General features: G+C 44.8%; 1 protein-coding gene across 2 annotated transcripts in view; it reads right to left on the reverse strand.

The window, feature by feature from the left end:
• The window catches only part of slc4a11 (solute carrier family 4 member 11), a 77,007-nt gene extending 71,149 nt beyond the window's left edge, over window positions 1-5,858 (reverse strand). The window contains exon 1 of one of the 2 annotated variants that reach the window (XM_035418258.1): window positions 5,596-5,858. In XM_035418258.1, the coding sequence (XP_035274149.1) occupies window positions 5,596-5,656 (61 nt within the window). In that variant the 5' untranslated portion in view covers window positions 5,657-5,858. The remainder of the gene's footprint in view (window positions 1-5,595) is intronic. The other variant, XM_035418260.1, reaches the window with a different exon arrangement.
• Window positions 5,859-16,356: the final 10,498 nt, after the last annotated feature.

Consider the following 16,356-nt stretch of genomic DNA (forward strand, 5'->3'; position numbering starts at 1 on the left):
CTCATACATGTAAACACACACGCACATGCCAAACTGCTCCAATGCACAATGAACCACTGCATACGGCCCCGAGGAACATGAATTTACTATCAGGAGCTACGTTTTGAGCCCAGTGGCTCTATATCGAAGTCGGATGAAGAGCCATTAGATTTTCCGGGGATAATAAATTTGATTCCCAGGTAGAACATTGTCGCTGTACCCTTGAGCGAGGCACTTAACATGTCCCGCCTAAGTTGCTCTGGATAAACGCGTCTGTTAAATGCCCGTTAACGCGATGATTGAATTCTGACCCCGCCGGGGTCCACTGCGACCAGCAGCCCCCCTCCTCCATCGAGGGCTCGGTCATCCAGGACGCCGAACTCTCCTGAACCGTACCGAGGTACAGTATGTCACATGTGACACGCTCCCCAGGATGCCTTTTCACAGCCGGATCCGCGACGTTGCAGCGAAACTACAAACGAGACATTTCGCCTTTTTTTTAATGCCGTTGGTGGAATGTATTCTGGGGTAAACATGTTACAAGACAGCCCGGTCAAACATCAAACATGTCCCCATCAATAATGCCATGTCGGTCACAAACGAAGGAGACCGTAGCCCGAAGGTTCTCAGGGCTGTTGAAACGGTCGTTGGGTATGCAGCATGCTGACGCTGACTCTTCCTGCGCGAGCACGCTATTTCACAGACAAATGTGCCAGTTTGGAAATCATTTGCTTAATGAGAATTAATGAATAACCAAAAAAATGCTTGGGCAAGCACAGACAGGCAGCTTGCACACGCTCAGCAGGTGTGCGCTCACGACCGCGAGCTAACGGTAGCATCTCCTACCTCCCGCCATAGCTTACGTTTCCCCATCCAGGTCACCAACAGACCTGAAACAAACCTGCAGGGTGAACTTAAAGGCTGTTAGGAAAATGGGAGGGGAAAAAATTTTGTTTTTACAGGATCTTTCAGGAAAACTTAAATACTTTACAGACTGAGTTTCAAGGGGCTGCGAACGAACGTGACGATACTCCACTGTAGCCAATCAGGCCTTCAACAGCGCCCCCTGCTGTCGGCATGTAAAATTCCTCCTCCCAACATGACCGCCCAGCTATGTCTTTCACAGCAGTGCATTCCAAAAAATTTTGATAATTATACAAAAAATTGTCTATTTGTCCTTGATTGCACCTTGATGACATAGCTCAGATAAATATGTTTTCAGTATATGCCATGTCTGTAAGAGGAATGATGGGAAATGGCTGTGGTCTCCATCCATTTTTTGCCAAGCACAGCAGAGCAGAGCAGAGCAGAGCAGAGCAGAGCAGAGCACAGCAGAGCAGAGCAGAGCAGAGCAGAGCACAGCAGAGCAGAGCAGAGCACAGCAGAGCACAGCAGAGCACAGCACAGCAGAGCACAGCAGAGCAGAGCACAGCAGAGCACAGCAGAGCAGAGCAGAGCAGAGCAGAGCACAGCAGAGCACAGCAGAGCAGAGCAGAGCACAGCAGAGCAGAGCACAGCAGAGCAGAGCAGAGCAGAGCACAGCAGGGAGGGCTGATTTTGTGAGCGCAGCTTCTCACAGAGAGAACCGCCGCACACGCTGTTCCACTCTAACTGCATTTCTGCCGAACATCGCGGGATTTTCACTTCACCGTGTGAGGTGGGGGGGTGGTGGGAAGGGGGGGGTTCACTTCACACCCCCCCCCCAGCATTAAACCTGCTTAAGTGTGATCTTGTCCTCAGGGGGGTTGGGTGGTGGTGGGGGGGGGGAGGTTTGGGCAGACATCTTGAGCTCAGACCGGAGGGGAGAGACATCTGCAGACTGATAGCACAGATGCTACAGGGCGCAGATTTTCGGGTCAGGCGATTTAAAAGCCCAGGCGTCAGCTTGCACAGAAGGGGACTGTGTGACCTTGTTTAACCTCCCACAGACCCTGCAATTCCTTTTTCCGCCTGTAGGGAACACGAGCCATCAGTCTGAATCTCGAGAAGCCATATATTCTTCCATACTGAAACCCACACTACAAGGGACATTCAATAAAAAATAAAACAAATTATATTTTTGAAAATATTTTCTTTGCAACATGCTTATGTCATCCAAGGTACTTGCATTATCTCAACAAAAAAAAACCCATTAACTTTTTTTCTCTCAGGGGATAAAACAAGTCCTTGCAGCACCATTATACAACAAAATTGATAAATGTTGTACACTTTGGAAAAGCTGAAATGTGCACATTTACAAACTGCTAATGGCAATAGCAGCTTTCCAATTTCGATTACATGCACCATCATGTCAGAACAGTTATTAACCTTTCAGGTTTGCTTGTAACTTTCTGATTTGCTTGCTGTTAACACCAAAACGTCAGCGCTGTTCTGCTCAATGTTAGCAATGCTAGGATACGCTGTCGAGAAGCCACAGGCTCCCACTCATAGGACTACAGATTCCAAGGTGGCTTCTTGGTAGATGTAGTCCTGAAAGCCCCAGAAACATTACCCAGAAAAAAAAAACATTTGGTGGTAAATTAGTTGTGAACGTTGTCAGCAACCAACAGGCCTCAGGCACTTGTGCTGTTAAAATAAATGCCACTTTTCAGGGATCAATACAGCCATTTTGAGAACAATTCTGTGTTCATTAACATCTTTTGCACAACACGTAGTTACAAAATGGCCACCGGCCTCTTTCTCCACAGTGCAGCTTTTTTGTCACACACAGCCATCCCCAGTAAACGGTATACTCATTCACTTTAGCACCACATTCACTTCAACGCCACCTTCTGCCTTTTTATTGGTATGATTCTGGCACTTTGCACCATTCAATAGTACACTCTGTAAGCGGCGTTGTGTAAAAGCTTGATGCAATCCTGAATGACATCATCCAGAAAAAAAACTGGAACACTAGTGCCCCCCCCCCCCCCCCCAGCACCCCCCAGCCCAAGGACCATGACTTTCACATTTCCTCTCTTCCACAATCACGCCCCCCCGCCCCAGGACCCAGGGCATCCTCTCCCTGTGCGGGACTATCTTTAGTGGAATCTAGATCCGGCCTTTAGACACATTCCAGGAAAGGTTTTTTCTTTTTTTCTTGTTGTTTTGTTTTTGTTTGTTTTTAAGGTCCAAAGAGAAACCGTCTCTCGCTGAAGCCGAACGCACACGCACGTGTCCGACCCGCCATTTTCACACCCCCGGGGGCTCTGGCGCCGGTTCGCTTGTGTCTCAGAGAGCAGATTTTCCACCACAGAGAGCAGTTCCCTCAGTGGCACGGTGTTCAGGCTTTGAAACGCTCTTGCTCAACACCTCTCTGCGACTGTAGTAACTCGTAGTGCTGTTTCCTCATTCACATTTTTTAATTAAAAAACAAACCTCACCTCTTCATGCAACACCGATTCGGTCGCACTAACTGCCAGCTCAACTCCACTGATCATAGTAATGCTTTAAGTGTATTTAAATATATGTGTGTGTGCGTGCATATTTTAAGATTTGTTTCTGATTTGTTTATTTGACAGGGTGTTTGCACGTTTATAAAATAACTTTTTGGTAAATGTGTCAGGGGTCAGTCAGGGAGGCTAACTTTCATCCGGAGACCCTGGGCCACAAGGCTTTGGACAGGGGGAGGAAACCAGAGCACCCACAGGAAACGCACGTGAACACGGGGAGAACACGCAAACCCCGCTATGTATAAACTCCACTGCTCATACTATGTGTTAATGTATATTTTTTGTTATTATAATAGAGGTATGCGAACATCCAATATTTAGCGCAGGTGCCTGGTAAAAAAAAAAAAAAAAAAAGAATAATGCAAAATAAGAAAATAATAACAGCACTGCTATTATGCTCCCAAGTGACTTATTTGACTAAAATCCATGAGCAGTGACAACGTTTCGACCATTTTGGTCTTCGTCAGGCGATGTATATTGTACATACATATAATGTATATTTTTCTCTTTAGTTTATGTGTATGTGCGCATAGTTAAATGCTCCTCAAAGTGACCTTGGGTGTGAGAAAGGTGCTATAAAAAGTATACATCAAGACAGATACTCAATCTAAACTGTTTCGCCAGCATACCAACGACATATAGATGCATAGTATGTTTGCAAAGAATACATAAAAAATTTGTCCGTACATAGGCTTCTAATCCCTTTTTGTATTTTGTTTCATTTTTCATTTTGTGAGCTGTGTAAATCAATCCTGACAGGGGGGGGGGGGGGGCACAAAGCAAATAAACAATTTAGCGCACCCGCAGAAAACTCCCCCCATGCCTGGGACACGGGCGAAAGGGTCGGGACGAACCGGAGAGGCTGGGATGGTGCGAATTTGGGGGCAGACTCGGCGTCAGTTCTGCAGAGAACATGTAACACGCTATTCATTTAGATTTTGTGATAGCCCCCCTTCCAGCGCAAGGCTTTCGTCTTTGAGGTGACAATATCCCTGCCAGTGTGGCCATCGGTCTCTGAATGCAGCTCAGCTGCGACGAGTTAACAGGTTTACATGACAATCGTGCGTTTTACTCCCTAAGCTCAAATAACATTGTGAAGTACCAGCAAGCAGGAGGTTATTCAGTCGTTTCATAACAAGCAGCGCTCATTGCAGCTCAGTGCAGTTTGGCTTTGAATTCTGGATGGGCTGCACATTCCAGAGTGAGACCAGAAGTAATCGACTATTACAGAGTTGAATTAACACTGGACATTTTACTGTGTGAAGATGGTTCGATCAGGATTTCCTTTTCTAGTGTGAAAAGCTCTTCAAAATAGGTGGCGCCACGGTTTAGTGTTTCAAAGCCTGTGGCTTCTGCTCAGACATTGACTGTCAAATGGGCCATAGCCTCAGTAGGTCTGAGCAGCACCTTAAAATTTAATATCTGTAATTCATATCTTCTTGTATAAATAAATGTAAGTTAACTACAGCACCCTGGATGAGACAAAAATAACAAGTAATACATTCGAAACGACTAAATGTCTTCACTTTCCTCACGTTTTTCACGGAGAGAAGGAGGGTAAACGGTCGCCGGGACACCCAGACATAAAAGCTACCACTCTTATTAAAATATTCTACGTGAATCGCATAGATGCATAGTTTGCAGCCACTGAAGACAAGTCAAGTCAAGTAGAACTGAAATAAAAACATGAACACACATCACGGCAATTCGAGGTAACATATTTTTTAGACGTTGAATGGGAAGAACTCAACGGGGGTCCTTTGACATGCTAAAAGTAGCATTCACGGGAGGGGGTCGAGGGGGGTCGGGGAAGGAAACTTGCAGGCTTACAGCCATGCAAATAGCCGCATTTCAATAGTTTATAAACTTACAAGACATTGCAGTAAGTACATTTTTTATTTTTCTTCAATAGTTATTTTTCTCTCTCGGTATTTAGGGTTAATGTATCAATTTGAATAAAAAAAGCTAAACTTAGCCTAAACATAAGACAACGTTTCGGAAGGAATCCGTGCTAACATTATTGCTAAGCCTTCTAGGCGTAGACTACTTGGTTGAAGTTTAGTAAGATTGGAGTTTCCACGGAACACTTAGAAGATTCAACACCACTACGTGGCAAAATATGAGAAAATGTAACGTTTGAAAGTAACTAAGAGAATTAATGATTCAACACAGAAAAATGTTCTACCTTCTGCGAAATGATTCACTGTCACTCCGGTCATATCGCCCGCTTCTTTTTCGGTCTTCATTTCCACTTGAATTATTTATGTTTGTCCAGGAAAGGAAGTTTAAAAAAAAACAATTTAAAAAAAGGTTACATTTGTTGTTAAATGTTGTAACTCCCGAATTGACCGCGAAGCCCCCCTTGCGACCCGCTGGCGACGAAGTGCTCAAGGATGTTCAGTCCCCGCAGGTGTTGCTGACAGCACGCGCTCATATGTAGTTTTAAAACAATGGAAACTTTCTCTCAGCCAATCGCGGCGCCCCTGTCCCGTTTCTCGAGGAAAGATGAGAAAGTGACGGCGTGTTTCTCTGGGGAGAACTACGCCCCTCGGCCGGCCAGTTCTGACCCGTTATACCGAAGGGCAAGACAAGACTTTGAGAGCTTTCATTGAGGCTAATTATTAACATTCTAAACGTTATGCCGCGTCTTAACAAATCTTTGTATATTACAGGTTAGTGAGGGCAGAAGTTCTCTCGAACTGCAGGATGTGTTAATGCATAAAGGTTTGACATGATGGCAATGCATCTCCATAAACCTTTGACCCACCTCCTATCTCAATTTTCCCTTTTATTTTGCACACTTGTGGTATGGACACATGTTTGAAGACATTTTGTATCGCCTTAACAGTAGCGACAGCGCAACTTTAGCGCAAACAACATTTGTCGATGTAAACGCTGGGATAAACAGCATCGCTGCTGAAAAAGTTGTTTTTTTCCTGACTCAGCTTGAAGCCCATTGTTTGTATCTCGTCCCTCTCCTCCGTGCGACAGGAGCGTAGTTCCTGTTCTATCCGCGTCCAGACCTCAGTTCTTCTGCCAAAAGTCTGAGCTTCCTTCTTTCTCTGCTTGCCCCAATTCGCCAGTTTCGCTGCTAGACTGAGAGCGAGGGTCCCGTGGACTGGACAGAGCAGGCATCAGAAGCCCCGGGACCCTCAGTCAAATTAGGCGTGGAGCCCCTCACTGGAAGGTGGTGGGTGGGGGGGTATAGGTGGAGGGGGAATTTGCTGCGCTTTGGTGCCGCGCGCTCCAACGCAGTGATATTTGATGGGCAGTTTCAGATATGCAAATGTTTTCCATAAAAGCGTTCAACATACAATGGATACACACGCATATCCGGAACATAATACAATAGACTGTATTAAATGATAACATCGACAACAACAATAATAATAATTACTATTATTATTATTATTATTATTAGAGAGCTGCTTTGGTAACACTGTATATCAATGGGAAGTTCATTTCGATGACTCATGACATTGTGTTTGATAATAAACATAACAATACTTACTATTGTTTTGTTCTTATTATTTAACATCATCAAACTCAACGTCATGAGTCATCAGAATGAACTGGCATTTGATATGCCAAAGTACATGTCTGGTCGTTCGTCACTTCAGAAAGCCACCTGCAGTTTAGATCACGGCACCGTGAGGTCACGTGCTCGACAAGTGAGGCTTGAGCTCAGCAAAAACAAGATCGGTTACACACGACAAGTGCAGCTGGCACATCGGTGAAGTCATTTCCTGATTGCTCGTGCAATTGCCAAGCTTGCTAAACTTGACTCGAAATGTACAAAGTGAAAATAAAACATCAACGGCCTGTTGTATGATTAAATAATAATTATTTTTTTTACTCTGCAGTGCGCTGTACAAATTGAGCATTTTATCAAAGCTCTTCGCTCGATCGGCTCTTGATACCTGGCAAAGAAACCGCGGTTCTACAGCAGGCTGGATGATGTAATATGTGGTGTCAGCTGTGCAGATTAGCGGTGCAGAAGGACTGCAAACTGGAGACAGCCTCCTCTACAGTAAACATGACAACAGGAAATCCAACCAGTTTCGTGTTTTTAATCTGTCTTCTTCTAACAACATTTTCTAAACAAGGATTTACAAGTCATTGTCATGAGAGTGATTTGGTTTTGGCAAGTTGCGCCTTGGCATAAATCTGGTCCACCTTTTCTGACAACCAAGAGGAGGAAGGTGTGTAGGGCAGCTACATACTGCCAATGCACTTAGCCCTGGCGTGAAACAACTCAGGACACATATTGATTGTACAGTAGTGCTACATCATTTAAATGAGGTAAATCAGAAAGATACACATGAAGATTGTATAATTTATCAGGACTAGTGGTGCTCACTTGCAGCTACAGCTGATCGAATTTCTGGACTTCTTCCTGTTTCCTGTCATTTCGAAAGGAGCGTTGCTGAGCAAAGCAGACTCTTTTTTTTATGTTTGTTTGCCTCCATTTCCAACACCCAGAATCGTCGCCAGTGGGGTGAAAGGAGGGTGATGATTCTAGGGCCCCACACCTAAAAAAATTACATTTCTTTTATATTAAAAAAAAAGGGGGGGGGGGGGGTATCCTGAACAATATTCTTCCAGGGTGCCCAGAATTCCTAACTACACCCCTGCCAACACCATTCCAGTATCATCAAGAATCCTGCATCAGCATTGGAGTGAACTAATACACTAATGCATTTGGGCCTGAATGTATAGATAAAGGCAACTGTGCCTTGCTGCTAGTAGCCAATCAAATTGGTTGCGCTTCTTTGCCAATAGAGAGGAGGGAGCACCCTGCCGATGGTACGAGCAATTAGGCTCCGCCCCCACAGAAGGCGGAGCCTAACCGCATTCGCCACTGGCGCCGGCGCGGCCTGTGGGTTCATTCTGGGTCTCGGGGACCCATCGCGGCACGGCGGCGCTTTTAGCCACGGGTGCCAATTTTAGCCGTTAAAAATAAAAAAAACCCCCATCGGCTAATCCCGTAATCCGCTAAAGCTGTGTCTAGCGGGCCGTGTGTGTTTTTCGCCGTTTGAACCGCGCACAGAGTATCCCGGTCCGAGGAGGACGGCGCAAGCGTAGATAGGCTCTAACCTGGCAGAGGACAGGGCTTGGGACGGGGGGCTCAGCGCACCGCGAGTGCGTGCTGTTTGTTCATCCCGGTTTTATCCGTCTGCTTTTGAATTCGGCTGTCCCCCGCAAACCGAAAAAGCAGCGCCTGTGACAATGGGGGAGGGGGGAAACGGCGAGCGTTTTAGAGGGCGAGCGGCAGAGGTGCGGGACGGCCGCTTATATTGGCCGGAAACGGCGAGCGGCGAGCGGCGAAGCCAAAACACGGCGGCGTTCCCGAAGGCCCTGGAGTGCAGCCGCACGGAAAGAGAGGGGAAGTAAATACCTCCCCCTCCGCAGCGCTTAAAACCATAACAAGAGACGGGCAGGGCGGGGCCGCTGTGACCCTGAACCTGCGCGAGTGTGTGTGTGAGTGTGTGTGTGTGTGAGTGCGTGTGGTTTAGGGTGGGCACAGTGTGTGTGTGTATGTGTGTGTGTGTGGTTCAGGGTGGGCAGAGCATGTGTGTTTGTGTGGTTTTGCAAGGACAATATGTGCGTGCGTGTAGCTCTGTGTGATTTGTGTGTGTGCGTGTGTGGTGTGAGGTTTTGTGGAGAGTGTGTGTGTGTTTGTGTGTGTGGTGTGAGGTTTTGTGGAGACTGTGTGTGTGTGTGTGTGTGTGTGTGTTTGTGTGTGTGTGTGTGTGTATGTGTGTGTTTGTGTGTGTGGTGTGAGGTTTTGTGGAGACTGTGTGTGTGTGTTTGTGTGTGTGTGTGTGTGTGTGGTGTGAGGTTTTGTGGAGACTGTGTGTTTGTGTGTGTGTGTGTGTGTGTATGTGTGTGTTTGTGTGTGTGGTGTGAGGTTTTGTGGAGACTGTGTGTGTGTGTGTGTGTGTGTGTGGTGTGTGTACAGTGTTAGGGTTCTATTCCAGACAGACAGCTCTCCTTATTTTGGTCCCTGAGAAGGAATCCAGGTTGGGAACTCTGTCTCTGTGCATCTCGGCCCACCCAGGCAGCGAAGCCTCTATTTCTTCCTCTGTTATTAGCGGACGGACATTTTTTTTTTCTTCAACGCCGTGAAACATCCATCAGGGACACCCACCCCGTCACCGCCACCAAATCAATACTAATGATTTCTTTCAGGAGCGCCGCTGAGAAAGGATTTTGGGTTTGAGTCTGTCTGCCACCTCCCGGAACACCCGCCGTCCCGGGGGTCCGGATAGATTGTTATTTCTATGGTGATTTAAAATGTTAAGACACTCCCTCGTCCTGCCTTTGCACAGAAAGCACTCCTCTAGAAGGTGGAAATGAAGTCTGGACTCCTGAGTAATGTTTAATTTGCCTGCAGGGAATCGTTTCTTCTCTCTCTCTCCCCTCCCCCCACCCCCCCAAATCTTCTCATTATCACACTACTTCCACGGGAGTAGCTGAATCTGTATATAAATGAATAATGGACAATGCAAGGAAGAACAAAAACAAGATTGTCTTTAAGTGACAAAAAACAAACAAAAAAAAAAAGCCTGTGGAGTTTCTGCAATTTCACTAATAATTAACTGCTTTGTTGTCGACACCACGTGTAACACCAACCTGTGCATCGTACAAACCTGGTACTAATCGCCAAAACACACTGAAACGGTTCAGTTTGGAAATTTTACGGCACCTTTTATGCGCGGGGACAAACTGACCCCACCTCATTAAAGTCCCCCCAAATGACTGGAATTTTTATCTCTGAATGTTAAAAATCTATGATGAACTTTTCATTTTAGAGCCTAGGGTGAGTGAATGTCAGAAGGCTGTATGGGAAAGTGCCTCCTGAACCACCCATATAAAAATCAGAGATAAAAAAAAATTAGGTAGAATATTTAATTACGTTTTACACACCAACAGGGCCTGGAGTCAAAATGACCGCACACAACACATCAGTATTCAAAGTTGGTACAGGATTTTTTTTGAAAACAGCATTATGCCCATTTCATATATCCTAGTGAATCAAACCAATCTAGCATCAAGATGAATAACTAAAGTTAACTGGGTTTCAAGAGATGTCAAACACCCAACGGGGTCAAATTGACCCGAAAAATAATACGAGGGTTATAAGACAACCCCACTTGACACAGTGCCACCTCGTTCTGAGTCAGTGAAGGTGGGGGGGGGGGGAAAAACGCCTCTTCCTCCTCAGCAGGAGCTCGGGATCAGGGACTTTCACGCGTCGGACGCTGAGAGATATCATCCTGACGCCCGTCACACCTACGCGGCAGGCCAGACGCCGCAGACACACAGCGGCCCGGGGATAATCAAGTATGGCCCTAGAGGGGCGGGCTTTCATCCTGTTCCGTCCAATGAGGAACTGAGTTACGCTGGAGAGACCAAGCGAGCGCGACCCGGGGGCCAATCAGGGACACTGATCACTCAAACAAACCAATGATGAATAAACAGCGTATCCATGGAGATGAATCGAGGCAGCGGATTGAGATTTCAACAAAGAAAGAGATCCCGAAAACAGTATGAAACTTCGGCCTTCCATGTGTGCTCTGAAAGCAGTGCCTCTGACATTGAGGGCCAAATTTAAGCATCCAGGGCCCATTGGGCGGGAGGATAAACTGAGGTCTAGGGGTCCTTTCAATTAACGCAGCACTAGGACCAGAGGTGTGCTCTGATGGCGAAACCAGATAACGCACAACCGCATTTAAGGCCACTTGTTAGTAAGATAACACCCCTCACTCCTCACTGTAAAACACTGACATCCTTCACCAGCTCAAAATGCTCTGCATAACATAAAAGCAGTTCATTTCTTTATTCGGTTGACCTTCAGCTGGGCTAGCTCTCTAATATGACCAAAAACAACGACAAAAAAATGTTGATGAATTTCTGAATGCAATATACAGATACTTCTTTCATACACGTTTTCTGTACATGTCTAGAAGATGTTCAGATGTTGCAAGCCAGAGAATCACCAGATAAGGTGCAAGGCAGACTGCTTTTTTAAAGGTTTTACTCTCCCTTTCTTAAGAAAACCGAGGGAAGCGCTCACTATAAATGCGCTTAGCCGGCCTTCTCGTGCTAGAGCTCTCACAGAGCTTTTTTTTCTTTGGGTACACAGATAATTGAACACACATTCAGAGAGTGGCTTCGCCTTTGTCCTTTCGAGTGCATGCAGCACTATTAAACAGTTATTTACCAGCTCTGCTTCACATAGTTCAGATTAAAGGATCTTTTTAGAGTGCCTTGGAAGGGGAAGGGGGGGGGGAGATTAAAAATAAAAGCAAAGTTGCCTGCGGTTAGAAGAAAATAAGGTAACTTGATAATTTAGCAATGCCATGCTGCTAAAAGGTGTTTCTTGGTTTCTTGCCATATCTTCCCATTGCTCTTATCTAATTTAGACCTAGAATCATGCGGTGCTGGCTGCATTTTAAGATTTATTTTTCTTGTCTCTCAGCAGGTAACCGAAAATGTACGCTCCCCTTCCAGTATGGAAACAATCCCCATCGGCCTTGTTCAGTCCCACAGACGAACGTACAGTAAGTGTAAACTCAGAAGGCACGGATGGGGGCTGTTCGGTTCACTGGGGAAGCAAAGGGGAGCCCGGCCTGGTGGCTCTTCAACTGTGAAGGCAAACATGGCCGCCCGAGGGCATGCCTGGGCAACGCCCATCAGAACACTGGAACACCAGGGCATCAGCAGGCAAGCGCGAGCTATTCGCCCAGTCTCGGCATCTACTGCATATTTGCCTCTATGTAACAAGAATACATTTTAGTAAAATTAAATAAACACATTTAAAAAGGTGAGAGAAATACAGCAAGTGATAATTAGTTGATAAGTAAATATAAACATATAGCAATCAGAAAAATAAATGCTGCTTTATAAAAAAACAAAATGACTGTAACAAGAGAACAGTAGATACATTTAAATAAATACCTTAAAAAACATATATAAAATGGTCATAGACCAAAAATGCCACAAAACCAGAACTTACCACTTCCCTTTTTTTTAATAAGGTTAAACTCGACCCTTTTAAGACTACGTTTTTTTGGAATGTTTTTTTTTTTCTGAATTCCAAGTCAGTGTTCTCTAACTCATTGCAGTGACTGTTACATCAGCATTAGAATGTTCAGTTAAGAAGGTTCTAGTCGCATATTTGTGACCTCACACCTTACGGGGTTAAGCAGATGGCTGTATCACATTCCAGAACGAGGTCAATATGATAAGTGAGTACACACCTCCATTACCGCAATACAGACGTGTGAAGAACTTAGTTCCATCCATTGTTTTGTCTGTGGTTCTCATGGGGAATAAGAACCAGATAACTATGGTAAATGAAAACTTGCATCGAGGGATATTTTTATTCAGCCCCAAGATAAGCCCTGGCCTCAGACAAAATCGCAATTGCTAGACAAAGAAAGAAAGATCCTTTATGTTTCACGGTCTACGGACACTTACTTTGAGACAAAACGCAAAGCCAGGAAGCAAAGAGAAAGCAGTTCCTCTCCAGACCATTGTGGATGTGAATGAGACAACACTGAGCGAACGCACATTCGCTCAAGGAAAAACTATCAGTATTTCAGAGCACACATCGAAGGCCGAAGTTTCATACTGTTTTCGGGATCTGTTTCTTTGTTGAAATCTCAATCCACTGCCTTGATTCATCTCCACGGATACACTGTTTATTTCTCCTTTGAGTTTGAACACTCAAAAGCACATACACAAAAAAAAAGAACATGTTGAGGACAATTAGCAACCCGGAACTTTTCAAACAGACATATAGTACAATGGCCACAAAAAACGAATTATTTTTTACAAGTACAGCTCCGAGCCACACAACCAAAGTAAATGAACGTGTACTGCAACAGACTTAACAAATTTGCAGAGAAAATATTGATCATTACAGCTCCTGTTGTGTAATGTGTAAAAAATAAATCCAGTATTATTTATCATGTCAAATGTATCAGAAAATTATATATGTGCATGCATAAATAAATTGATTCATAAATGAATGGATGATCATTTTGTTTACATGGCTAACTCTAAAAACTGAAATAAACATCCTGTTTCCTTGAAGATCACCAAACACAGACACTTTCCATGTTTAACCCACTACATTCAAAATTCTCCGGCAGTTGTTGGCAGTTTGTATCAAGTCTTGGCTTACAACTAAAAAACGGAAATGTTTATGTTTATGTTTAATGTTTATTTTTAAAGGTACAGCCTCCTTAGTGATGCCCCTAATAGAGCTGCTTTCTGTTACCGTGGAGATGACCCCCCAGGGTTCCCAAACCATGACTGACACATTACAGCAGGGGTTTTCAACCTTCAATGATCCAGGGACCCCCATTCAGACTCAAAGGCATCCAGGGGAACCCCCATCACAATTTGAACTGCGCCCGCCGTGGGGGACAGGGGCCCAGTGCGTGGCCCGTCACAGCGATTCGGAGAGGCGCGGAAGAGCCAATGTCAGAGGCGGGCCTCAGAAGCCATTGTGTCCCTCAGGCTGTAGTACAATATGGGGAAGGAGAGCCACAGACAGGAAGGGGATATACTGGGAAGGAGACTCTTCATACATAATTACAGTACAACTCATAACTAATTCCAATATCACCTTTAAATGTTTGAGCATATACTGTGGCACATATTACCATAATCAGACATGTAGAATGCGTCTTTTCCAAAAAATAAAAAAAATAACTATTCTGGCATTCAAAATGTATTAAATATATTTCTTTGTGTGGCCAGGTTCCTCCAAAGACTTCTTGCATAGTTTTTTCTCAGCGCTGTTTCAATGGTTTGCCCGTTAGGGCTGCAGAGGTGTTTGCTTTGACAGGGGGAGTGTACGATCGAGTTCCGGTCAGATCTGCTGCGGCTCGATCCGGTCGGCTCACTCGATGACATGCAATCGCACCGGAAGCGTGCATGTTTATCCTACCCAGGGACGCCAGCCGAAAATTAAGATATAAAGCTAGCTCTGGCTTATCGGTTGTGATGGGCACGGTCCCCGTTTAATATAATAAAAATGTGAAGTAATTAAAATAGTTCCCTCTGCATTTTACAGACTGCGATTATCTCAAAACAATGTGCAATATCAATAGACAGGTGCCTGGTAAATTGCTTGCTTGCTGTATGTGATCAAAATAGATTTTTAAAAAGTCATAAACATTCCACAGGACAATATACCTCTTAATTTTACTAATCATTACACAGGGAAACAATCTGTCAATAAATCTTGGGCAATACTTATGATCTCCCCCAGCAAATCCCTCCCTTTCCAAGTTCCCTGCTGCAACCTCTTCACATCTGCATTATAAGATCCAGTTTGAGTGTGTGTGAGTGTGTGTGTGTGTGTGTTCAGAGTAATTTAACAGAATGCTGAAAGACAAACAAGAGACCGAGCTGCTTTTTAAATTTATTTTAGTTGCAATACATCCGTGGAAACAGACAAGCAAAGGTTGCGAGAACCAGATAAATACAAAAATAAACAGAAGAATTAACCATATCAATATATTTAATGGGTTACTTACTGTAATAAATATAAGATTATAAAAGCATCAGTCACAGAAAAAAACTGAAGTTACAGTAGTTTTGTGCAAACAGGATTCAACTGATTTCAATTAATTCAAATTTCATCAACACCACCCAAAACAAACAAAACAAAAACAAAAGAACAGCAATAAAAACAACAAATGAACATTTTGGCACTTTTCAAGTACATCTTCCTGAAAGTCTCGTTTCAGTCTGAAATTTAGAGTTCAAAATATTATGAATTTAGTGTTTGAGGTAAGTTAATTCTTTTAAAAAAAAGAAAAGAAGCATTTTTGATAACTGAATGTCTGTTATTTCCTTGCAGATCGATCACGGGGAAGCATTTTGCAGTTTTAGGAGCTTCCTAATACTTCCTATTTAAACAGAATAGAGGCCCCACCTGGGTGGGACATCAGCTGGGATACGGGACGGAGGGGTTTGTGCAAATCAGTAGAATTGTTCTCAGGACAGGTGGGCTTGTTCCCCCGAAAAATCTATCTCCAATGGCGAGCGAGAAAGCGGTGTGAACTCGGGGTGCGGAGAAATTTAGGGAACGCGGAGCAGTGAAGCATGGAGGCGTCGCTTTTCCACAAGATTCACAGTCTTTACGATTCAGTACCTCTCTCAACCCCACCAGTGTGTGCTTAACACCAGCCAGCCAGAAATATTTACCCCCCCCCCCACAGAGAGAGCGACAGGAAGGGGCGGAGCACGAATCAACACCGGCCAATCATCTGTTGACCAGGCAGATGTGTGAAATGCCTTGCCCTGACCACCGACACCATCCTCCCCCCTCCTCCCCACACTCACACTTCAAGGGCCTGTCCATTTTAACCCCTCCCTGGTAGGTTTTTTTTTGTAGTTGAGCAGCTGGCCAGGGGGCGTGTCACTGGAGGACAGCCTGGGCTAAAGGAGCAGGTGACAATCATAGAGAGAAAGCAGAGATTAAAACCTGAGTAGGAAAAGATCACGCTGCTCGTGACGAACGAACGCCAGGTCGCCGGGCAGGGAATCGCCCCGTCTCCTCTGCTGGCCAGGACTCAGGGGTTTCAGGGGGGAGGGAAGGCTTCTGTTCAGAGTAAGCAGGTGAAGGCTGTGGCTCTTAGTTCAACACTCGAGGTGCTGGCGGCCATTTTGACGAAGAGGCGGAGTTTTAAAAGGTTGCATTCGAGGGAGAGAGGGACGAGGCAAAATGAGGCATTTTCCCAGGGAACAAGCCCCCCCCCGCAGGTAAATCTAAGACCTCTTTTCTGCTACAAAACGTTAGAAATATAGAGAATTCAGATTTCAGTAACCGTCAAAAAGTGCATACATTCCCAAAATTTGGCCCTTCTGAGCTTCTACGTCACTCTTCTAAAAAAAAAACAACAGAAAATTAAGGAACAAC

Source organism: Anguilla anguilla, chromosome 5, assembly GCF_013347855.1.
Source record: "Anguilla anguilla isolate fAngAng1 chromosome 5, fAngAng1.pri, whole genome shotgun sequence".
Classification (NCBI taxonomy): domain Eukaryota; kingdom Metazoa; phylum Chordata; class Actinopteri; order Anguilliformes; family Anguillidae; genus Anguilla; species Anguilla anguilla.